The 24293-nt window shown below is 53.5% G+C and overlaps 1 protein-coding gene across 3 annotated transcripts in view; it reads right to left on the minus strand.

Annotated features, from left to right (window-relative positions):
• Positions 1 to 4118: 4118 nt before the first annotated feature.
• Positions 4119 to 24293, minus strand: part of ZBTB4 (zinc finger and BTB domain containing 4) — a 32566-nt gene continuing 12391 nt past the window's right edge. For all 3 annotated transcript variants that reach the window (XM_082197511.1, XM_082197512.1, XM_082197513.1), the window contains exons 2-3: positions 22410 to 22492; positions 4119 to 12634 (exon numbers count right to left, since the gene is read on the minus strand). In XM_082197511.1, coding sequence (XP_082053637.1) covers positions 8894 to 12619 — 3726 coding nt within the window. In that variant the 5' untranslated portion in view covers positions 12620 to 12634; positions 22410 to 22492 and the 3' untranslated portion in view covers positions 4119 to 8893. The remainder of the gene's footprint in view (positions 12635 to 22409; positions 22493 to 24293) is intronic.

Below are 24293 nucleotides of genomic sequence, written 5' to 3' on the forward strand. Positions count from 1 at the left end.
TTGCTGAGCCCTGATCTAGGGGTCTGAGTGGACCACAACCTCAACGTGAGCCAACAGTGTGATGCAGTGGCAGAAAAAGCCAACGCTATTCTAGGTTGCGTCAACAGAAATATAGTGTTGAACTCAAGGGAGGTAACAGGACCACTTCGTTCTGCCTTGGTCAGACCACATCGGGAATACTGTGTCCCATTCTGCACACAATTTAAGGATGTTGACAAGCTGGAAGGTGTGCCGTGGAGGGTGAAGAAGATGGTCAAGGGTCCATCAAGCCTGGTGAGGAACGGTTGAAGGAGCAGGGTGAGTTTAGCCTGGAAAGGAGAAGACCTGACAGCCACCTTCAAATATCTGAAGCACTGTCCCATGGAAGAGGGAGCAAGCTTGTTTTCTCCCGCTCTGGAGGGTAGGATTCGAACTCGTGGCTTCAAGTTACAAGGAGGGAGATTCCGACAAAACATTCGGAAGAACTTTCTGACAGTAAGAGCTGTTTGACAGTGAGACTGTGATGGGGTTATGAATCCTCTGCCATCGCTTGAGGCCTCAATGTCCTGGAGGGCCTCCCATCAGCTTCGGCTGGTAGCCCAGCTGCACCCCTATCTGGACAGGAATAGCCTAACTACTGTTGTCTATGCTCTGGCAACCTCTAGGCTCCATTAAAGGTAAAGGTAAAGGGACCCCTGGCCATTAGGTCCAGTCGTGGCTGACTCTGGGGTTGTGGCGCTCATCTCGCTTTACTGGCCGAGGGAGCCGGCGTACAGCTTCCGGGTCATGTGGCCAGCATGACTAAGCCGCTTCTGGTGAACCAGAGCAGCACACGGAAACGCCGTTGACCTTCCCGCCAGAGCGGTACCTATTTATCTACTTGCACTTCATGCTTTCGATTTGCTAGGTGGGCAGGAGCAGGGACCGAGCAACGGGAGCTCACCCCGTCGCAGGGATTCGAACCGCCGCCCTTCTGATTGGCAAGTCCTAGGCTCTGTGGTTTAACCCACAGCGGCTGCCTCTGAAGACAGTTCAGAAACTTCAGAATTCAGCGGCCAGGTTGCTCACCGGAGCAAGCCAGTTTGAGCATATTGCACCGATCGTGGTCTGACTGCACTGGGCAGTTTCCGGGCCCAGTTCAAAGTGCTGGTTTTGACCTATAAAGCCATAAAGCAGGAAAAGGCAAGCTAAGGCCCAGGGGCCGGATGTGGCCCAATCGCCTTCTCAATTCAGCCCACGGACGGTCCGGGAATCAGCGTGTTTTTACACGAGTAGAATGTGTGTTTTTATTTAAAATGTATCTCTGGGTTATTTGTGGGGCATAGGAATTCGTTCATTCCCCCCCCCAAAAAAAAAATAGTCCGGCCCACCACATGGTCTGAGGGACGGTGGACCGTCCCATGGCTGAAAAAGGTTGCTGACCCCTGCCTTAAACAGCTCAGGACTGCAATGCCTCAAGGACTGCCTCTTTCCATATGAACCGACCCAGACCCCGAGATCATCTTCTGAGGCCCTTCTTTGTTTGCCTCCTCAGTAAAAGGCCCGGAAGGTGGAAACACAAGAACGGGGCCTTTTCTGTGGTGGCTCCCCGTCTGTGGAATGCTCTCCCCAGGGAAGTTTGCCTGGTGCCTTCATTATACGCCAGGCAAAAACATTCATCATCAACCAGACCATTGGTCAATTAAACCACCGATGGCCTTTAAAACTGTTTGGGGGCAGCAGTTGCTGTTTTGTTTTGTTACGATGTTTTTCGTTTGTTTGTTTTGGTGCTTTCAAACTGTAAACTGCCCTGTCATCCTCAGATGAAGGGTGGTATAGAAAAAATCAATCTATATAAACATGAGGCGTGTGGACCATTCAGGAATTTCTCCAGGATCGGGGTTAGGGATTAGACAAGGCGTAGATCCATCAACCGATTAGCTGTGTGAAGGCGCCAACATTATTCTTGTTGGCAGAGGGCAAATAACAAGTTTGGCAGAAGTTGGGACAATTGGCTATAATCATAGAAATGTAGAGATGGAAGAAGTCATCCAGTCCAGTCTGATGCAGGAACCGCAGTTAGAGGATCTCTGGCACAGGTGTGCAGTCCTGCACTCTGTACATGCCCAGAGGCACCTTGATTGTCATTCAGAATCCTTCCAAAAGCGGTCAGATGTTGCTTTCGCCTCCCTCTCCCCCTAACTTTTTCTGGATTCCCCTAGGGCAGGGGTCTGTAACCTTTAAGACAAAAAGAGCCACTTGGACCCGTTTCCGAAGGAAAAAAAAACTGGGAGCCGCAAAACCATCGCGACGTTTAAAACAAATATATCTCCGGAGACGCAATGTGACAGCGGGCGGGAAGGTGACATCGCGACGGTGCGTGACTAACGCACGCACTGCCCCCATGCGACGTCACAGCCAGTACAGCGCCCGCCACAGTGGGGAGTGTCGGGGCGCACAATGCGCCTCCTCCCCTCGCTAGTATCCGCCCCGGAGCCGCGGCAAAGGTGTAAAAGAGCCACATGCGGCTCCGGAGCCGCGGGTTGCAGACCCCTGCCCTAGGGCCATATAAAAGGATGTCACATAGAGGAGGGAGAAAGGTTGTTTTCTGCTGCTCCAGAGAAGCGGACACGGAGCAATGGATCCAAACTACAAGAAAGAAGATTCCACCTAAACATTAGGAAGAACTTCCTGACAGTAAGAGCTGTTTGACAGTGGAATTTGCTGCCAAGGAGTGTGGTGGAGTCTCCTACTTTGGAGGTCTTTAAGCAGAGGCTTGACAACCATATGTCAGGAGTGCTCTGATGGTGTTTCCTGCTTGGCAGGGGGTTGGACTCGATGGCCCTTGTGGTCTCTTCCAACTCTAGGATTCTAGGGCTAAAGTACACAGAGGGACAGAGTCTTGCCCTTTATGGCCAGGCTGTGCCACCCCCCACCCCCAAACTCTAGGGAGATATATTTGACAGAGGGGCCGGTGGGGGGGGTCACCTCTGGGCCAGCAACCCCACGCCTTCCTTGCTTTCTCAGCAAGGTGAATCGGTCATCATCCGCAGAGGTAAAAGGCTATGTTTGTCTACTTGCCGGTTGCAACAGAAGCAAAGGATTAAGTGTCAGTGGGGCAAAGATCTAGGGCAGGATTGGTCCTCCAGCAAGCCAGGAACCAATCTTAAAACCAGGGGCTGGAGGGAGCAGGTTTACGGCACAAAAAGAGGGTGGTTTCCCCCCACACAGACACACACAGAGCCCCCAAAATCTGATTTATTTTTTCTGGGCAGAGACAGGTTGGTGGCGGAGTGGGGGGAACTTGCTGAAGTCCACCCACCCCACAACTAGTCCCCTCCGCCAAGGCCAAACAAACACCCCCCAAGGTGGGTCAGTCTGAAATCCAGAAAAGATATTAGCTGTTTAACAGGATTGCTATTTCCCAAAAGGTTAAAATCCCAGCAGGAAAAAAGCAACAACATCTTTCCAGCCTCTCTCCTCTGAATTACAGAATCGAAGGTTTTGGAGAAGGGACCCCCCCCCCCGAGGGCCAGGGGGTTGGTCTGGATGACCCTCAGAGGTCCCTAGGGGCCAAATCTACAATTCTGATTCTATATACTCTTCTCAAACAGGCAAAGAACAACTCTGAAAAATAAGGCCCCCTTCCCCCCCAAAAAAAATCCTGCTATTTTTAGCAGCACACCCTGGCAAACAACCCCCCCAGGCCACAGGAGGCGATGTGACTGTGGCAGTGTGGGTTAGTGGCTAGAGCAGGCTTCCTTGACCTCGGCCCTCCAGATGTTTCGAGACTACAATTCCCAGCATCCCTGACCCCTGGATCCTGCTAGCTAGGGATCATGGGAGTTGTAGGCCGAAAACATCTGGAGGGCCGAGGAAGCCTGGGTTAGTGCGTCAGGTTACACGGAACTGGGAGAGCAGGGTTCGAATTCTGTCTTCCGTGGAGCCAGTCACTGCCTGTTTTGCAGGGCTGTTGTGGTGGGGATTCAAGGAACCATGTACGCCCCAGCTTGAACTCTTTGCAGATAGAAAAAGGTGGAATTTTTACATATTGTTAGCCGCAACCACCAATTGGGAGGTAACGAAAGACTAAATGTGACCCCCGTTTTCACAAAGCTGGAATACGTGGTGGGCGCTCGCCGCTGCTGCTTTCTTAACAGTTTCTCGTGGAGCGTATAATTGTCTTTTTATTTTGAAGAAGTTATTTGAGTTACACACACAGATGCAGAGAGATAAATACAGTATTTTTTTTTTTTTGTCTAACGGACTCTTCACACTTGGAACACTTGGAACAGAGACCGGGGAAAAGCGGCAAAAAAAGATATTATTATTCATCCTCGTCATTTAACATTTTTGTACGGATCCGGCCACTCCGCTACCCGCCCACGTACTGTATTTATTTGTTGTTGTTTTTAAACCCTTGGTATCGTTCCCCCCCCCTTTCAAAACGGTTTCAGCAAATCTTCTAAAGTGCCATAAAACTACCTAGAGGTGCTTCTAGAAAGTAACAAAAAAATAAAAACCAAAAAGAGGGAGACAAGTTTACATTCAGTAGCAAACGGTCAACAATCACTGAGATCCCCCCCAGTGGCGAAAAAGTGCAAAAGATCAGAGAGACGGACAGCTATGTACACGTCAGTGACCGCCCTTCTGCCCCTCACCAAGACCGCCCCACGTGCCCTCCCCACCCTGGTGGTCCAGAGTGCAACCCCCCCAAAAAATAACTTTGGTGCTCTCTCTATCTCCCCATTCTCAACCCTGACCGGCCTCTTTCAACGCATCTGCTGCGAGGCGCGCAGGGGTCCTCGCTGGCGACACTGGATCGCAACCAGAATCGTGCCCCACTGCCAAACCGTGGGGCAAATCCCTGGCGCAGCCTCTTCCTGCTTAGCCGCCCGGCTTGACCTTTCAACCTTTGCAGGCCGGAAAAACGACCCCAGGCCTGCTGACCGGTTGCCATCCTAGGGATGGGTCAGAGCGGCGGGGTGGGGGTGCTGTATCTCCACAGCCCCATAGCGGAAGGGGAGGGAGTTACACAGGGGGTCTGGAGGGCCGGGTGCGAGCGCAAGGGGCCTGCCCTTTCAAGGAATCGACTCCAGGTCTCCAGAATAATGCGTCTTTTATGATGCTGGAGGAATTTGTGAGCGTGATGTGGGGTGGGGTTGTGAGGGGAGAGGAAGAGTCAGGAAGTCACCCCCCCAAAAAAAACCACGCACCCCCTTGCCCCAAGCAGTGCCTTCTTATCGGTGGCGCAGCAGCAGCGGCGGAGAAGGAATGTGCATTTTTTGCTGCATTGCAGGTGCGCCGCAGTAGGGATGCTGCGGCCAGGTGGAATGCATGGGGAGGCACCGCTAAAGTGCTGGAGGCGACGAGGGGGGGGGGTTAGAGGAGGCTCTGCGTTGCAATGGGGGGGGAGAAGGAGGCGTTATCAGCCCTGCTTGGACAAAAACTGGGGTGGTTTTTTTGGGGGGGAGAAGAGAAATCTGCAAGGCCGTGTTTCTGCTCTGCTGCAGAGAGAAGACTGTGGTTTCCTTTTGCAGACCTCGGTTTGCTGCAAACAGAAATTGGGGGGGGGGCAGCTGTGCTGCAATGCGTGGGGGGGGTTAGGCGAGAGAGGCGGCTCGCAGCATATTCCCTGCACTGGAGCAATTGGTGAAATTTTGCACGCCGCAATTCTCTCTCTCCGTCCTGACCCCCCTTTAACTCTCCAAACCGGAGGTCAGAGGCGCCACCAGCTCCCGCCCCCCTGCAAGCCAGTCTTTCTTTGGAAGCCCTTCTGATCCTTGCCCCCCCCCTTGTTCAAGCGCCAGTCTCCGAGCAGGCCTGGCAAGGCCCACAGAAGATGGAGATGCCTTGGTTCCACTGGGGGGGGGGGAGACGGGAAAATTCAACAGGAGGCCTTTGAGGGCAATGGAGGAGGCGTTTTGCATCCCTTAAAATATTAAGGGAAGTCTAGAGAGGTTTTTTTTTAACACTTAAAGCTGAGAATTGAGGCTGGCGGAGGCAGGGTGGGTTAAGGTTACCCCCCCCAAAAAAAAAAAACGACCTCCCTTGGCCAGAACTTTCTAGTTTCCGGAAGGAGGTTGCGGAAGCAAAAATACGCAGCGAAGGCTGCAAGTTTCAGGGGTGGGGCCAAAGTTGAAGCTCATTTTAGCAGTAAGAGGGTGGTCAGGAGTGATTTCGATTCCAGAAAGGAATTGCATGTCCCTTTCTTTGCAGAAAACTCCACTCCTGGGTTGACTGTCTCCATTTCTGCTAGCTTATCGAAAGCACAGAATTGTCGGAGGTACCCAAAGGTCATCCATACCAACCCCATGCAATGCAGGAATCTCAGTTACCTTATATTTTGGAGGAGGGCGGAAGCTATTTTGCTCCTACTGTTCAACAGGAACCTTTGGAAGTCCGAAAGCTCATCGCACCCAGAAATCTAGCAGCAGGACCCTGCTATCGTCTGGAGTTCTGCATTAAATGAGCCTTTTCCCCAACCTAGGGCTTTTCAGATATTTTGAATCACAAAAACCTGGAGGGGACCGGCCCATTTTGCGAAAGGTGCGCCAAAACATCTGGCATGCCTAACTCTCCTTTCCTCCTCCCGTTGTCCTAAGCCTTTAGGCAAAATCCTGCCCCTCTCTTTAAAAATCTTCGATATCGAAAACCTCCACATACTGTTTCTTCAAAATCTTTCTGCTTGCTTTTTAAAGTTCATGCAGTTTTCCCTAGAAGGGTGAGTTTTCTTTCGCCACCCCCTACTAATTAGGGGTTATTGTGTTTTTGTTTTTAAAGGGAAAAAAACAAAATCCCCACTGTTTTGGTCCTTTCGTAAGCCAAAAAATATCCACAAATTTAAATGTTTTTTCATCTTGGAAGTAGACAGGGGGCATTACCCCCAGGCTTATAAAACACCTAAGGCTTTTTAAAATAATGGGGCGATTGCCATCCCTAACCCCGCCCTGCCCATATTCTCTAATCTAAAATAATAATAATAATACACCCACTCCCCCCAAAATATGCAGAGTGGCCTTCTGGAAAGCCGCACTCAGTTCTCCCTAAATCCTAAAAAATATTCCATTACTTATTTATTTGGGTTCATAGCAAGAGAAGGGAAGAGGGAGGGGTAAGGAAGAACAGTGTTTTGATCGCCTTCCTGGAGAGGAAGGGAACATTTCCATATCTTAAAACCATTTTGAAGACTTGCCCAGCCGCCTTATGGACAGGGCTGGCTAAAAATAAGGGAGTTTTTCCCCCTGATGCAAATGTAAACCTAAGTGGTCCAGAATGCTCATTGGCATGACAAATGCCTGTGCCCCTTTCAATCCTCAGGAGGCTGAAAGCTCGCTTAAGCCGCAGCTGGAAAAATGCTTTCTTGCACTAGGTAGGACTAGTTTGTTTATTTATTGAGAAAGAGAGAGAAGGAACGCACGCAGAAGAGGGCTTTTGGGTTTTTAATTCCTGGACTGTGAAATGTAACCCAACTGCCCTATTGCCGAGTTTAGGCGTTGTGTGTGTTTGTGTGTGTGTTTTGGGGAGGTAAATCCCAGTATGGAGGAAGTGGGAGGGAATGTGTGTTACTGGGAGGGCGGGGTTATGTGCTGTGCTGTTGTTTTTTGCAAAGGCGGCAGAAGTGGGATGAGCTCGGCGGAAATTAAAATCACAGTACACAGTGGAATCCGGTCTGCTTGCCCACCCCACTCCGGCTGAAAGGGCACCCCCCCCCAAGAGAGAGAGAGAGAGAGAGAGAGAGAGAGAGAGAGAGAGAAGGGCATGCTACCAGGGTGGCAGCAAACTTGGCAGCCCCCACTCCTGCAAAGTGCGTCCAGATGCGATGCAAAGCTGCTGTTGCTCTTTTGTGGCTGTTGCAAAAAACCTGGAAGACCAGATTCTACAGAACCCTCCTCTCCCCTCCTCACCATCTCAACAGGACACCCTGCCCTCCTCCTCCTCCTCCCCCCACCCCACCCCACCCCTTCCTCCTCCTCCTCCATCCAGCCGAAAGGAAAATGTGATTCATCCCCTTCAAGCTGCAAAACAAAAAAAACGAACAGGGAGAAATAACGCAGCTGCCAAAAGCAGAGGCTAGAGATCCGAGGCGCTGGGCCGGAGGAGGGGGGGCCAGAGGGCACACACCCCCCAAAAAAGGGGGGAGAGGGGGGAGACAGTTCTGTGGAATGAGACCTTTTCCCCCTTGGCAGGGGGGGAAATGGTGATTTGGGGAAGGAAGAGACCTGGAAGGCAAGAGATAAAAGGGGCATCGGCTGGTGGGAGGAGCCGGAAAAGAGCTCCGCCCCCAAAGCAGAGGCTCCTCCTCCCAGCCGAAAAAGAGCTCCGCCCCCCAAAGCAGAGGCGTCCCCTCCCAGGCAGGGGTAACAGGGAGAGCCAAGAAGGGGAGGGGGGAGCAGGATTGGGGAGGGGGGAGACGACGACGAAGATTTGCTTGTGCAAGTTCACTCTGAAAATATATATACGGAGCAAGAAGACATTCATATGGGGTGTGGTTGGGAGAAGGGGGGGAAGAGGGGTTACCCTGTACCTATTTTCGCTGCTACGTCTTTTTTTTTTTTGTCTGTTAAAAAAAAAAAGTCTTATCTACGATGTGCCCACTCGACAAACCACGGGGATGTGAAGTTGTGGGTCAAGGGGCTGCGCTATGCATCCCCCCAACGCCACTCAATGCTCACCTCTGAGTTCCATAGCTCTGTCTCTCTCTCTGCCGCAGCGCTGCCACTGCAATCTGCCCCCACCCCTCCGCCCCGAACATCCCTTCTCGGGGAGGAGGGGGGCGCCTTCCACAACCCCAGAGCGCCCCAAACCCTCCACTGGCTGGGTGGGAGCTGTTGTCCAAAGCCACGAGAGGGCGCCATCTTGGGAGAGGCGGAAGCGGTGGCGCCCCTCGCCCCCGGCTGACCCCCTCCGCCCCAACCTCCCTTGGTCCTCCCCCTCAGAGAAGGCTCCCTTTCTTCAGCCTCTCCGGGGAGGGCAGCTCCCCTCTGCCTTCGTGTGCCACGCCAGCCCCCATCGCCATGGCCACGCTGGAGGCCGCAGCGGCAGAGCCGTCGTGGACCTCGCCACGGCACGGGTTCACCGAGTAGCTGAAGACGCCGGGCAGGAACGGCAGCGGCTGCCCCTTCTCGTCCGGGACGACCATGTTCAGAGCTACCGGGAGGGTGAAGTTGTAGGGGTAGGCCGCCAGCAGTTGGTGGCCGTACATCAGAGGGTAGGGGTCCGGGTAGAAGCAGACCTTGCCGCCGTCCGCGCCGTCGCCGCCGCCCGCCTTGCCCACGCCGCTGAACTGGATGGCGCTGGGGTAGGCGAGGAATGAGGGCGGCTTGTCCTCCAGGTCCTTCCGGGTCCGACAGCTGCCCGGCACCAGCAAGGGTAGCGGGTACTCCTGGACAGGGTATCGCTCCTCCTCCAGCTCAGGCGCCAAGGCCTCTTTCAGAGCAAGACCCGTGTGCGAGATGACGGGGTCCTGCAGGGAGTGCGGTAACCTTGGCGGGAGTTCGGCGAGGCTGGTGGCCGCCTCCAGAACGGGCGGGTGGGCACTGAGCTCCTCTGGAAACGGAGACTTGTTCCCCTCTGCCAGGGGCACGGCATCCTCTTCTGGCACCGGGGTGTGGCGTCCGTAAGGCTGCATGTCCACCGCCACAGGCCCCTCCTCCTCCTCCTCCTCGGGGACCTCTTGCGGGCACAAGGGCGCTTCGCCACTGGAGGACGACACCTGCATCTCCTGCATGGTCTCCTCTTTGACGACGGGCGCCGGCACGACAGCCACGGGAGGAGCCTCCGCCGCCTTCTTGGAGTAGGCGATGACGGTGGTGAGGGCCGGCAAGGGCGGCGGCTCGGGCAGCTCACCCTCATGGCGCTTCATGTGGCGGCTGAGAGCCGCGGCCGTCTTGCACACCTTGGTGCAGCGGGCGCAGGTGAACTTGACCAGGGGCTTGCGGCCGACGCGGTGGGCCTGCGAGGGCGCCAGGGGCGGGTTGTCCTTGGCGAGGCGCCCGTGCACTCGCTCGTGCTTCCTCAGTTTCTTGAGCGCGGAGAACAGCTTGCCACAGGCGCCGCACTCGTGCTTCCACTCGGAGCCGCGCCCGGCTTTGGGGGGCTGGCTCGGCCCCTCAATTTCGGAGCCGGCCCCGCGGCCGGAGGCCACTTCCGCCGGCACCGAGTCGCTGGTCCCCACATCCTCCTCCTCCTCCTCTTCTTCCTCCTCTTCTTCTTCCTCCCCAGCCTTCTCCGTCCTTTTCATCCAGCGCAGAGAGCGGAGCTTGCGGTGCCACCGGGACTTTTTCATCTTGGGCAGTGTGTTGGCGCTGGAGCCGGCCTTCCGCTTGGGCTTGTAGCTGTAGTAGGGCCGCCACAGCTGGTCTTCGGCGTCGCCCCTGTCGCTCTCCTCCTCGCCGCTCTCGTTGGCGTACCCCCTGCCAGCGTGCTTGCCGTGGGGGACTTCTGGCGCCGCCTCCTTCCCACTGCTCTGCTCCCTCCCAAAATCAAAGCGCTTGCCCCCGACGCGGCTGCCCTTGTCCAGCATGAGGTCCGTCTCGGAGATCCGCCGCTTGACGATGGCTTCCTCGCCGATGCGCACCGTGATCTGGCAGAGCGGCGCAGCGCGGCTTTCGGAGGCGGCCCCGACGTACGCCGGCTTTGCCATGTACGTCATAGTCCGCCCGGACCGTGGCCCCCTGGCCCTGGGCTCGCCCCCGCTCTCTTCCATAGCCTGCTCGTCTGCCTTCTGTGACTGGATGTACTCCTTTAGCACTTGCTTCTTGATAGGCCTGGCCACGGCGGAAGATGGCACCTGTGTCGGCGGCAGAGGCCCTGCCTCAGAAGACTTGCTGTTGTAGGTGATCACTGAGGGCGTCTGCGACAACACTGACGTGCTGTGGACGATGACCGAGGAGGCGGGCCGCCCGTAGGCAATGACGGAGGCGGCCTCTGCGCTCAGGGGTCCCGGCCTCTTGTCCGAAGGAGCGTTCTCGCCCGCGGCTGGGAGCGCGGGGATCTCCGGGCCCGCCGCAGTTTCCTGCGGCCGCGGAAAGTGTTCCGGCTCGGGCATCTCCAGGGAGCCGCCGTTGGCAGTGAAGACGGAAGCAATGTCACCATTGCCCAGCGAGGAGACCAGGTTGCCGTCCAAGGAGTCCCCGTCGCCCAGCACCATGGGGATGGGCTGAGCCGGGAGCAGGAGGTTGTCGGGCCCCAGGCCTTGGCTGTAGGTCTTGTAGGGCCTCTTTTGGGAGCGCATGGGCAGGAGGCGGTAGAGTTTGAGGGCGTTCAGCTTGGGCTTGTAGCCTCCGTTGGGCGTCTTCTCGGAAGAGATCAGGCCGGGGTTGATCCCGTGGAAGGCTTTCTGGTGGGTCTTCAGGTTGTAGTAGGTGACGAAGGTCTCCCAGCAGAAGATGCACTGGTAGCGGCGCTCGCCCGTGTGCCACACCTCGTGTTTGGTGCGGTACTCGGCCAGAGCGAAGACTTTGTCGCAGTAGCGGCAGGGGTACTTCCTCCGCCACGAGTGGACGTTGGAGTGGCGCTTGAGACTCGAGAGCGTCATGTACGAGCGCTCGCAGACGGTGCAGAAGTAGATGATGTGCCCGTCGACCACTTTGACAAAGTGGTCTTGGTCCGAGATGTAGTCCATGCGCTGCAGCCCGCGGTGGCGGAACAGCACACTCTTCTTGGAAGACGGCGGCGGAGGCGGCTTGGGAGGCAGCCCGGGACTGGGCAGCGCCTCGCACGCGGGGACGCCCTCCTCGGCTTTCTCCATCTCCTTGCACAAGACCTCGTGCGTCTGCAGCCGCTTGATGTGGATGAAGCTCTTGCCGCAGTGCCGGCAGGAGAGAGAACGGCGCGTCCGGTGCAGTTTCATGTGCAGGCTGAGCGCCGACGACGTGGTGAAGGAGCGGCCGCAGCTCCCACAGCAGAAGGAGCTGGCGGCCGGGTAGGAAGCTCTGGACGGGGGCGAGCGAGAGGAGGCCGGCCCTTGGTGGTCCGCCTCGCCGTTGGCGGCCGAGGGGTTTCCGGGGGAGTCGTCATGGTCCCAGCTGACGCCTCCCTTCAGCACATAAGCTAGGTCTGGCTGGGGTGGAGGCCCGGCGGCGACCGAGCTGAGGTTGTACAGGATCTTGGCGGTCTCTGTTTCGGGGTCGGGCTGGCCGTCGCTGGCCGGGCTGGAGGCTTTGGCCAAATCGTGGAAGCTGAGGGGGCTGGAAGGCTCGGCCGAGCGGGAAGGGCAGGTGAGGTCAATCGGCGAGCTGCACGGCCTGGAAGAAGCCCCGCCCGAGTCGTCCATCTTGGTGCCCGCCAAGGGGTCGTCCAGGTCCTCGAGGCGGGAGATGCCGAGGCGGCGGCCGACGGCCCCGATCTCCTTGGCAGCGGCCGGGCTGGGCACGGAGAGCCGGGAGTTGTAGATGAAGTTGAGGACGTCGGAGAAGACTTCGGCTTGGACGTCGGGGAGCTCCAGGATCTGGCTGGACTGCTGGCAGCTGGACTCCTCCGACAGCACCTCCTTGAAGTAGGGGCTGGAAGCCGCGAGGACGTTCTTGTGGGCCTTGAACTTGGTGTCTTCAGCAATGATGGTGATGTCGCAGAACTGGCCGCGGAGCCGCTGCTCGTTCAGCTGGACCAGGAGGGAGCTGGAGTGGCCAATGTCCGTGAGCTCCATTGCTGCAGCCATTCAGCTGCCTCAGACCTGCAAGAAAGAGAGAAAATAGGGGGTAGTAATGCCTGAGGTTTTCAACAAAGAGGGGAAACATGCAGGCTTAGTTGCTGCTGCTGTTATTGTTATATAATAAAATAATAATAATAATATATTATTTATACTCCATTCTGAAGGAAATCAGCCCTGAGTGCTCCCTGGAAGGACAGATCCTGAAGCTGAGGCTCCAAGACTTTGGCCACCTCATGAGAAGAGAAGACTCCCTGGAAAAGACCCTGATGTTGGGAAAGATGGAGGGCCCAAGGAGAAGGGGATGACAGAGGACAAGATGGTTGGACAGTGTTCTCGAAGAGACCAGCATGAGTTTGACCAAACTGTGGGAGGCAGTGGAAGACAGGAGGGCCTGGCGTGCTCTGGTCCAGGGGGTCACGAAGAGGTGGAAATGACTAAACGACTAAACAACAACAACAATATATTTATACCCAGCCACTCTGGGCGGCTCCCAATCGAGTGTTAAAAACAATACAGCATTAAATTTTAAAAACTTCCCTAAACAGGGCTGCCTTCAGATGTCTTTTAAAGATAAGATAGCTGCTTATTTCCTTCACATCTGAAGGGAGGGCGTTCCACAGGGCGGGCGCCACCACCGAGAAGGCCCTCTGCCTGGTTCCCTGTAACTTGGCTACTTGCAGCAAGGGAACCGCCAGAAGGCCCTCGGAGCTGGACCTCAGTGTCCGGGCAGAATGATGGGGGTGGAGACGCTCCTTCAGGTCTACTGGGCCTTTGAGGCCGTTTAGGGCTTTCAAGGTCAGCACCAACACTTTGAATTGTGCTCGGAGACGTACTGGGAGCCAGTGTAGGTAGAGAGCTGTTATCATTGTTATAATAATTCGATTTAGAGACTGCTTCTTTGAAACATGTGTTTATGAATGTCCGACACTTATGAATTGGGGTGGGGGTGGGGATTTAAAGTTGTCATATGATAGGCCGGTCAGCTCAGTTAGTTGGCATGTGGTGCTGGTAACACCAAGGTTCGATTCCCATATGGACCACCTGTCTAGCATTCCTGCGCTGCCGGGGGTTGGACTAGATGACCCCAGGATCCCTTCCAACTCTATGATGATTCTATGACTATGTATAATTACGATTACAGAGGTACCTCGGGTTACATACGCTTCAGGTTACAGACGCTTCAGGTTACAGACTCCGCTAACCCAGAAATAGTGCTTCAGGTTAAGAACTTTGCTGCAGGATGAGAACAGAAATTGTGCTCCGGCGGCGCGGCAGCAGCAGGAGGCCCCATTAGCTAAAGTGGTGCTTCAGGTTAAGAACAGTTTCAGGTTAAGAACGGACCTCCAGAACGAATTAAGTACTTAACCCGAGGTACCACTGTATTGTGTGTTTTTATATGTGTTGTAAGCCACCCTGAGTGGCTGGCGCAACCCAGCTAAATGGGTTGTGCATAAGTAATAAAATTATTATTATTAATTTATTATCCTGAAAAAACATACCAGTTATAGGGGGGTCTGACAACTGCTCCACGTAGTCAAAAGACTGGTACTGATTCATTGGAAAGATGCTACTATTGCCCCCCTTAGATATATGCATAGACAACAGGACACCTCATTGAAGGGATTGCTTTCTGACGCAGATTGGGTCTAGATAATGATACAGTAGAAGAAGAAGAGGAAGAGTTTGGATTTGATATCCCGCTTTATCACTACCTAAAGGAGTCTCAAAGCGGCTCACATTCTCCTTTCCCTTCCTCCCCCACAACAAACACTCTGTGAGGTGAGTGGGGCTGAGAGACTTCAGAGAAGCGTGACTGGCCCAAGGTCACCCAGCAGCTGCATGTGGAGGAGCGGAGAATCGAACCCGGTTCCCCAGATTACGAGTCCACCGCTCTTAACCACTACACCACACTGGCACAGCACAAATGTGGAGGCAGACCATAGAAGCATGGAATCGTAGAATTGGAAGAGACCCTGAAGATCATCTCATCCAACGGCCTGCAAAGCAGGAATTTGCAGCGGCCCCATACGGGGATCAAACCTGCCACCTTTGGCGTGGTGAGCACCGTGCTCTAACCAACGGAGCCACCAATAATAATAATAATAATTTATTTATGCCCCGCCCATCTGGCTGGGTTTCCCCAGCCACTCTGGACAGCTCACAGCACACATCAAAACAAACTAAAAACATCAAACACTAAAACTTCCCGATACAGTGGTACCTCGGGTTACATACGCTTCAGATTTCATACGCTTCAGGTTACAGACTCCGCTAACCCAGAAATAGTACCTCGGGTTAAGAACTTTGCTTCAGGATGAGAACAGAAATTGTGCTCCGGCGGCGCGGCGGCAGGCCCCATTAGCTAAAGCGGTGCTTCAGGTTAAGTACAGTTTCAGGTTAAGAACGGACCTCCAGAACGAATTAAGTACTTAACCCGAGGTACCACTGTACAGGGCTGCTTTCAGATGTCTTCTAAAAATCAGATAGTTGCTTATTTCCTTGACATCTGCTGGGAGGGCGGGTTCCACAGGGTGGGTGCCACCACCGAGAAGGCCCTCTGCCTGGTTCCCTGAAACCTCACTTCTCGCAGGGAGGGAACCCCAGAAGGCCCTCAGAGCTGGACCTCAGTGTCTGGGCTGGACGATGGGGGTGGAGACGCTCCTTCAGGTCTACTGGGCCTTTGAGGCCATTTAGGGCTTTCAAGGTCAGCACTAAACGCTTTGAATTGTGCTTGGAAAGGCCCAGGCTCTTACACATGGCCATGGTGCCTAGTAGCCGTGACCCCTGACCTCTCGAAAAGAGGGGTGCCACAGCTGGGGGAGAGGTCTCAGGAGGGGGTCTCTGGGGGTCTGCCTGACGGCTAGGAACTCAGCCAGATGGGCAGGGTATAAATAATAATTATAATAATTATTATTACATTCAAATCCCACCTCTTCCTCCCCGGGTTCAAGGTGGCAGGCATAGTTCCTGCTCCTTCCCCGTTATCAGCTCCACAACAACCCTGTGAGGCTGGTCAGGCCGAGAGCGAGCGAGCGAGCGAGCGAGGCCCCCCGGCGAGTGGGGATTCGAACCCACGCGTAGGAAGGGCTGGGAGAAGGCAGCCAGGAGAGTCACAGGGCTCTGCTTCCCGTCAGTCCCGAAAAGTCGCTTGGCTGCCGTTGACATGAGTCACCCCGAGGGAAGCAGCGGGGTGATGCTGGCATGGGCAGGCTGAAGGCCATCAGGGGAAGAGAGAGTGGCCTGTTTGAGCGGAGAAGCCCCCAGCCCACCCCTCCTCCCCACAGGGCCCCCCCGGTCGCCCACCCCCTCCCCACTCCACCCATTGGGGAGCCATTTTGCTCCAGGAGCTCGCTCCTCCAGCTGGCAAGCCTAAAATGGCTGAAGGAAACAATTTCCCGGTGCCAGCTCGGATTAAGCAGCTGATGTGTTGGCCCGGCCGGCTCTCCGGAGCTCAGCGCGGAAGCCGCTCCAAGAGGCTCGCTTCGTTGCCCCCAGACGCTCGGGCGCCTCCTTTGGCCCGGCCGGCCCCCTCGTGTCAAGGGCTGGCCCCCGAAGGCACGCTCTGGCCTCTCCCCGCTGCAGAGACGTGGGAGAAAATCTTGTGTGTGAGAGAGAGAGAGAGACAGAACAATAGGGATGCCCACAATGTTTTCTTTTCTTCCAAGCCCGTCTTTCGCAAACTTCCCTCCTCCCTCGACCTGGGTGGGACCGTCCCGACGACGCAATTTCAGGCCGTGTGTGTGTGTTTGTGTGCGTGCGTGCGAATGGGCTTGTGCCTGCATGCACGGTGAGTGTGCATGCGTGAGTGCGTATAACACGGCGGCAACAATTCCTTGAGGCTCTCTCTTTCTCTCGCGCACACGCATATATATAAACTCCCTTCCCGGCTGCGACAGGAGTACCGAAACGGAAAGGGGGTTTCTATGGAAACCAGCCCGGATGACGAAGAGAACGGTTGGGGAGGGAGGGAGAAGGAAGAGGCAGCGCTCTGTGGCACACAGCAAGAATTTGAGGAGGGGGAGACGTGTGTGGGCCCGGGCTGAATGTGGGTAAACGCAGAGAGGGGGCGTGCGGGAAGGTCAAGACACCCGATGGCGTTCCGACAGGTCCAGCACCCAGGATCTCTCTCTGGCCAGGAGATCCTGGACACCCCACCTGGGGGGTCATCCAGACGTCCTTAGGCAGCCCCCTTCATCCCCATCTCTTGAGCCTGAAATGGCTCTTTAGGCTGACTCTAACCACGCTTTCTAGGGACGCGGGTGGCGCTGTAGGTTAAACCACAGAGCCTAGGACTTGCTGATTGGAAGGTCAGCGGTTTGAATCCCTGCGACAGGGTGAGCGCCCGTTGCTCGGTCCCTGCTCCTGCCAACCTAGCAGTTCGAAAGCACCTCAAAGCGCAAGTAGATAAATAGGTACCACTTCAGCGGGAAGGTAAACGGCATTTCCGCACTCTGCTCTGGTTCGCCAGAAGCGGCTTAGTCATGCTGGCCATGTGACCTGTAAAGGCCAGTAAAGCGAGATGAGCGCCACAACCCCAGAGTCGTCTGCAACTGGACCTAATGGTCAGGGGTCCCTTAACCTTTAACCACGCTTTCTACCTGGCACCGGGGCCAAAACAGCTGTCACAGATTTATCCTGCTGTCCCCTAGCGTCCAAGCATAGATCCCAGAGGGATCCCAGTTATCTTGGGGAAACCTCACCCCCCACCTTCGACTGACAGCACGGTCGGGTCGCAGGCTGATCCAAGGTGGGTCGCAACAGGAGCACCTGGCAAATACAGTGGTACCTCGGGTTACAGACACTTCAGGTTACAGACTCCACTAACCCAGAAATATTACCTCGGGTTAAGAACTTTGCTTCAGGATGAGAACAGAAATCGCACGGCAGCAGGAGGCCCCATTAGCTAAAGTGGTACCTCAGGTTAAGAACAGTTTCAGGTTAAGAACAGACCTCCGGAACGAATTAAGTACTTAACCTGAGGTACCACTGTATATGTGGGCGAAAGCTTAAGAAGCAGTTCTCTAAATGGCATCAAAATTGCCTCCTGGGTCTTAAAATTATTATTATTTTGGGAGGTTTTTAAGGTTTGATGTTTTCTTATGTTCTTTATACGTCCTTGAAGCCACCCCAGATGGGCAGGAAATATTATTATTAATAATAATAATAATAATAATGTTGAAGAGACCTAGGGTGAGAGTAACACAGAACCACTTTGCCTCCGTGAGCCCTGCCCCACAGGAGCTGGGAGGCTTTGCCTTCAGGGCTGAAATACACTCTGCACATGCCCGTTGGAACATGCCATTATACTGCCAGAGCCTGAGACCTGAAGCTCCGAGAACATCTCTAAATACATCAGAGAGAGAGAAAGGTAGAGGAGAATAAAGTCCATATATTCAATAGGGTTGAGTAGGGTCCCCGTGCCATAAAGAAGGCTGATCGCCGAAGAATGGATGCTTTTGAATTTGGTGCTGGAGGAGACTCTTGAGAGTCCCATGGACTGCAAGAAGATAAAACCTATCCATTCTGAAGGATATCCGCCCTGAGTGCTCACTGGAAGTACAGATCCTGAACCTGAGGCTCCAAGACTTTGGCCACCTCAGGAGAAGAGAAGACTCCCTGGAAAAGACCCTGATGTTGGGAAAGATGGAGGGCACAAGGAGAAGGGGACGACAGAGGACGAGATGGTGGAACAGTGTTCTCGAAGCTACAAACATGAGTCTGACCAAACTGCGGGAGGCAGTGGAAGACAGGAGTGCCTGGCGTGCTCTGCTCCAGGGGGACACGAAGAGGCGGACACGACTAAACAACTAAACAACAACAACAAGGGTCCCCGTAACCATCCTATCCGGAGGGCGACCCTTCCACGGACACTGCATTTTCTCTCTGCCCCGAATGTGGAAATGAACGCGTGCCCCCCCAAATGGAACGGTCGTGGGAAGGGAAGCAGGGAGCAAAAAACTTTATTTGCCTCGCCCGCCACTTCTGTCCGCCTGCAGTCCAGGGTGCTGCAACCGAAACCGGGCTCTGCGACGGTTGGGAGAGGGAAAGGCTGGCGGATCGTAAACAAGATGTGAGGCAGGATGGATGTCTGCGGGTCTGAGTCACGAAGGCTGAGGTCAGCACATTGCAGGGAACGGCACGGCAGCCTGGAAGAGGCTGGAGGGGGGGCGGAAAGAGGAGGACTGCAATGTTGGGTCTGTGAACTGGAGAGAGAGAACGAAAAAGGCCAGGATAGAAAAAAAGACCCTCACCTGGACCAGCCTTCTGCTGCAACCTTTGCCCACCAGATATTTTGGGACTGCAACTCTCGTCCACTGTGCTGGCTGGGAGTTGCAGTCCGAACCCCGCGATGAGCACCAAGTTGGCAAATCTGCCTTTCCGACTTGCGTGCGGGTTTCTAAAAACCTACCAAAGTCACTGTGCTCAGTGGAAGGAGAAAGACCTCTGTCCCGAGGCTGGAAAATCCATAGGTTTCTACGGGTTTTGAGACCTGCCAGCAAGTCTCTGCTCCAATTTTAATCTCCTCAAATGTGGGGTTCTTGAGCCTGGTTTGAAATCCCCATTTTGTAATAATAATAATAATAATAATAATAATAATAATAATAATAATAATTATTATTATTATTATTATTATCATTATTATTATTATTATTTTATTTATACCCCGCCCATCTGGCTGGGCTTCCCCAGACACTCTGGGTGGCTTCCAAAAAAATTAAAATGCTATAATACATCAAACATTAAAAGCTTCCCTAAACAGGGCTGCCTTCAGATGTCTTCTAAAAGTCTGGTAGTTGCTGTTCTCTTTGACATCTGGTGGGAGGGCGTTCCACAGGGAGGGTGCCACTACCGAGAAGGCCCTGTGCCTGGCTCCCTGTAACTTGGCTTCTCGCAGTGAGGGAACCGCCAGAAGGCCGTCGGAGCTGGACCTCAGTGTCCGGGCAGAACGATGGGGGTGGAGACGCTCCTTCAGGTATGCAGGGCCTTTGAGGCCGTTTAGGGCTTTCAAGGTCAGCACCAACACTTTGAATTGTGCTCAGAAACGTACGGGGAGCCACTGTAGGTCTTTCAGGACCAGTGTTATGTGGTCTCGGCGGCCGCTCCCAGTCACCAGTCTGGCTGCTGCATTCTGGATTAGTTGTAGTTTCCGGGTCACCTTCAAAGGTAGCCCCACGTAGAGCACATTGCAGTAGTCCAAGCGGGAGATAACCAGAGCATGCGCCACTCTGGTGAGACAGTCTGTGGGCAGGGAGGGTCTCGGCCTGCATACCAGATGAAGCTGGCAGACAGCTGCCCTGGACACAGAACTGACCTGCTCCTCCATGGACAGTTGTGAGTCCAGAATGACTCCCAGGCTGCGCACCTGGTCCTTCGGGGGCACAGTTGCCCCATTCAGGACCAGGGAGTCCCCCACACCTGCCCACCCCCTGTCCCCCAAGAACAGTCATGTCAGGATTCAACCTCAATCTGTTAGCCACCATCCATCCTCCAACTGCCTCCAGACACTCACACAGGACCTTCACCGGTTCTGATGTGAAAGAGAGGTAGAGCTTTGTGACCTTCAGCCACTTGGGGAATCTCTATCTCTGCCAAGCCTGCCATGCAGGGGAAGTTGCAAGGATGAAACAGGAAAAATCTGTATATTTTGTTCCAAGTGTCTTGGTGGAGGCAGCCTCGCCTTCTAGAAATTCCAGACTTGCGCAGGCTTGTGGAAATGGAAAATGCAATTCACACATGCTCAGAGGCCCTCGTCACAAGCCACCCTGCAGCCTTAGGAGGTGGTAAATTCAAGAGCCTTTCAGACAAGTTTCCGCTGCTGCCGTCTCAAAATTCATTCCCCCTCCCTCCGCTCTCTGCCTCAGTTTTTCCCCATTAAAAAAACAAAACAAAAGTAATTGTAATGAACAGATTACGCTAGTAGGACTGCAGGAAGTTTTGTAAGGAGGACTATTTGAAATATTGCAGGAAAGACTAGGAGGAGAGTTATTAAGGTAAAGGGATCCCTGACTATTAGGCCCAGTCATGGCCAACTCTGGGGTTGCGGCGCTCATCTCGCTTTATTGGCCGAGGGAGCCGGCATACAGCTTCCGGGTCATGTGGCCAGCAGGACTGGTGAACCAGAGCAGTGCACGGAAACGCCGTTTACCTTCCCGCCGGAGCGGTACCTCTTTATCTACTTGCACTTTGACGTGCTTTCGAACTGCTAGGTTGGCAGGAGCAGGGACTGAGCAACGGGAGCTCACCCCGTCATTGCGGGGATTCGAACCGCCAACCTTCTGATCGGCAAGTCCTAGGCTCTGTGGTTTAACCCACAGCGCCACCCGCGTCCCGGGTGGAGAGTTATTAGTTAATGATAACTAAAAGTAACAGAGAAATTAAGAAATGCAGAATAAGTGATATAGAATGAAAAATCATCAGAGGATGGAATTCTAAAACATTGTATGAGATAAGAAATTATATTATATGATTGCTGGAAATGATATGTTTAAAAAACCAATAAAAATGTATATATATAAAAAAATAAAAACAAAACAAAACAAAAACCCCTGAATGTAGCAGTCACCCTCCCAAACATAACAAGGTCTCGTTCTTTTTTAAAAAGGAAAAGCCAAGCTCTTTGTACAATTGGGAAGGGCTGAGATGCCTATCACCACCCTGCAGCCAACAGCATGACAACCAAAACAGATCAATAGAAACGGCCGCCAAACGGCCTTATGTCTCATCAAGATAGGAAGGCCGAGACTGGATTCAGAGCCTGTGGACACCTCACTCCAGGTCCCACACGAAACAATTAATTTGTATAGGTTCCTCCTGTTAAAGTCCATTTCTGTTTGTAATTTAGCTCCAGGAGGAAAGGGATCTATGCAACTGTAACAGACTGGCCTTGTATGCTGATGGGGCTGAACAAATAAATATTAAGAGGCTGCAAACTTGGGGTGGGGACCCTCCAGGGCAGAGAAACCAAAAAACGTGTGGTGTAGTGGGTCAGCGCATCTGGCTGTGAACCAGAAGGTTGGTGGTTCGAGCCCACCCAGGGATGGCTGTGGGCAGAATTCCAGCATTGCGTGGGGTTGGACTAGATGACCCGCGGGGTCCCTTCCAATTCCAGAATTCTAATTTGTATTTTAATCTTGTTTTTAAGTTGTATTTTAATCCATTGTTTTTATATCTGGTGTTAGCCGCCCTGAGCCCGGTCTTGGCTGGGGAGGGCGGCGTATAAATAAAAGTATTATTATTATTATTATTATTATTATTATTATTATTATTATTAATTATTATTATTATCATCATCATCATCATCATCATCATCTGCAGAGCCAGTTATCTGGCCTAGACCACCCAGCCAAGGGTAAGGCTGTTTTGCAAGGCAACTTTCAGGCCGGGCGGACTTGGAAACCAACCCATGGGTTAAAAAATGGCGAGCGAAACGGAACGTTCTAGAAGGAGGCGATGAGCCAAAGCGAAGGCTCTAGAAAGAGGCCGAGCCGAGTCACGGCAACCTGCCGGCGGTTGCCATGGGGACCAGAGCTAGAAGCAGGGGCTGGCCTAGATCCAGGCACCGTTGCCGCGGAGACACAGATGGGGTGGTGACTGGCCTAGATACAGCCGCTGTCGCTATGGCGACCGGAAGAGGGAAGCGCGGTGACGTTTCCATGGAGACCCACGGCAGGCCTTCTTCCCCACACCTGGGGGTTAGGACTACGTTTCCCAGAAGCCCCGGCCAGCACCTCTTTCCCTCTTGACAGCACCCCAAGGAGACCCAGTAGAAAGGAAGGGTGATGGACGTCAGCCTTACCTACACGAGTAGACCACATCTACTGGGTGTTTGTGTCCCTGTTGCTCAAGATGCTGTCTCCAAATCCGCCTGAACAGGACCGTCTGGGTGGCGGGGGGGAGAAAAAGAGACGATGTGTTAGCCCAAATTTAAACTGTTTGTCATCCCTGTGCCCAACACACCTTAAATTCTGCCGCTAGAAAAGGAATCTTCCATTAAAACCTATGCAGCTTTTCGTTTCAGTTTTGGATTTTTCTAAAAAGAGGGCAGAAATGGTCAAACGGCGGGCAGAGTTGAGGCTCTGTTGCATTTGGGGTCAGAAACAGGATCACAGCTGTCAACGCTTCCCTTTTTTTAAGGGAAATCCCCTCATTCGAAATAGGATTCCTCGCAAGAAAAGGGGAAAGTTGACAGCTATGAACAGGATCCCAGGCCTCAAGAGGGGATAGAATAGGCCAGGGGTCAGCAACCAAAGGCCCATGGGCCAAAAGCGGCCCGCGGAGGTCATTTGACCGGCCTCTGAGCCGCCCCCAAACTGAGCTGACCACTCACGCGCTGCGCTAAACCAATGCAGCGCGGTACGGGGACTCACTTCCGTGGTGCCGGAAATTGCGTCTGCGCACGTGCCGGAAATCGCGCACTGACAAGCACACGTGATCCAGCTCATGGACGGATCTCCGCCGGACCAATCCGGCCCAGGCAAGAGAAACCTTGCTGACCCCTGGAGTCCAGTGGTACCTCGGGCTGCGAACGGGATCCATCTCAAAGCCCCGTTCGCATCCTGAAGCGAACACAACCCGCGTCTGCGCGTGCCACGTCTTGCCGCTTCCGTGCATGCACAAGACGTCATTTTCACCATCTGTGCATGCGCGTGCGGCAAAACCCAGAAGTAACATGCTCTGTTACTTCTGGGTCGCCGCGGAGCGCAACCCGAAAATACTTAACTTGAAGCACATTTATCCCGAGGTATGACTGTAGTCACTTCCTGGCACCCTCCATAAAACACACCCAGCCCTCAATCTACCTGCAATTCTGATTCTATAATAATAATAACAACATTTTATTTATATCCCACCCTCCCCAGCCAAAGCCATGGTCTATTAGGCGCAGGAATGAATTCAAATACCGCCCCCCCCATTCATCAGAACTAGAAACTTGCTTTATTTTTTCAAGAAAACCGAGTGCGTGACTGACTATCCTTCCTAGGAAGAAAAAGGTTACGATGGTCTGAAATTCTCAGATTTCCCTCTGTCAAATATGACAGTTAGCAGTATCAACCAGGACTTATCTTTTTAACGTGCCGTTCCTGTTACTTCTGACTGAAGAGAGAAATAAGATCGAAAACAATACCCACTGCATTTAAAAATATTTTAAAGGCTCGTATTTTTCCACAGCGTCACTCTTTTTTAAAAACAACAACAATCAACCCTTGCTTTCATCATCTTTCCCTGAATTCTTGCCCGCCATTTCGGCAGAAAAGTTGTATCCGTTCCTCATACGCACATCATGGAAAATTTGCCCCTATTCGCACAATTAAAAGGACTTTGTGATTAACACCTTCCAGCCCAAACTTACAGGTTTCAGTACATTTAGATTACTAAAAAAAAAGAGTCACGTATAGATGTCTAATTAAATGGTAGATACTGGGAGCGAACAGCGAGAGAGGCTGGAAGCGCCTCAATTGCTCTTACGTTCCGCCTCCTGAAAAATCCAGAAACCTTAAAATAAAATAAAGGATGTCACCAGCTTGCCGAGTTGCTATTTCTGTTCCCCTTTGAGCACAGATTTGCGGACTTTTTTTTTTTAAGGTTGTGTGGCTCAGAGCAGGGGGGAATTCGGTCCTCCCTTTCCCCATCTTTCTTGCTGCCTCTTCTGCGCAGCATTCACAGAGGAGGGGGCACCAGT

Source organism: Podarcis vaucheri (genome assembly GCF_965113315.1).
Source record: "Podarcis vaucheri genome assembly, chromosome: 13".
Classification (NCBI taxonomy): Eukaryota; Metazoa; Chordata; class Lepidosauria; order Squamata; family Lacertidae; genus Podarcis; species Podarcis vaucheri.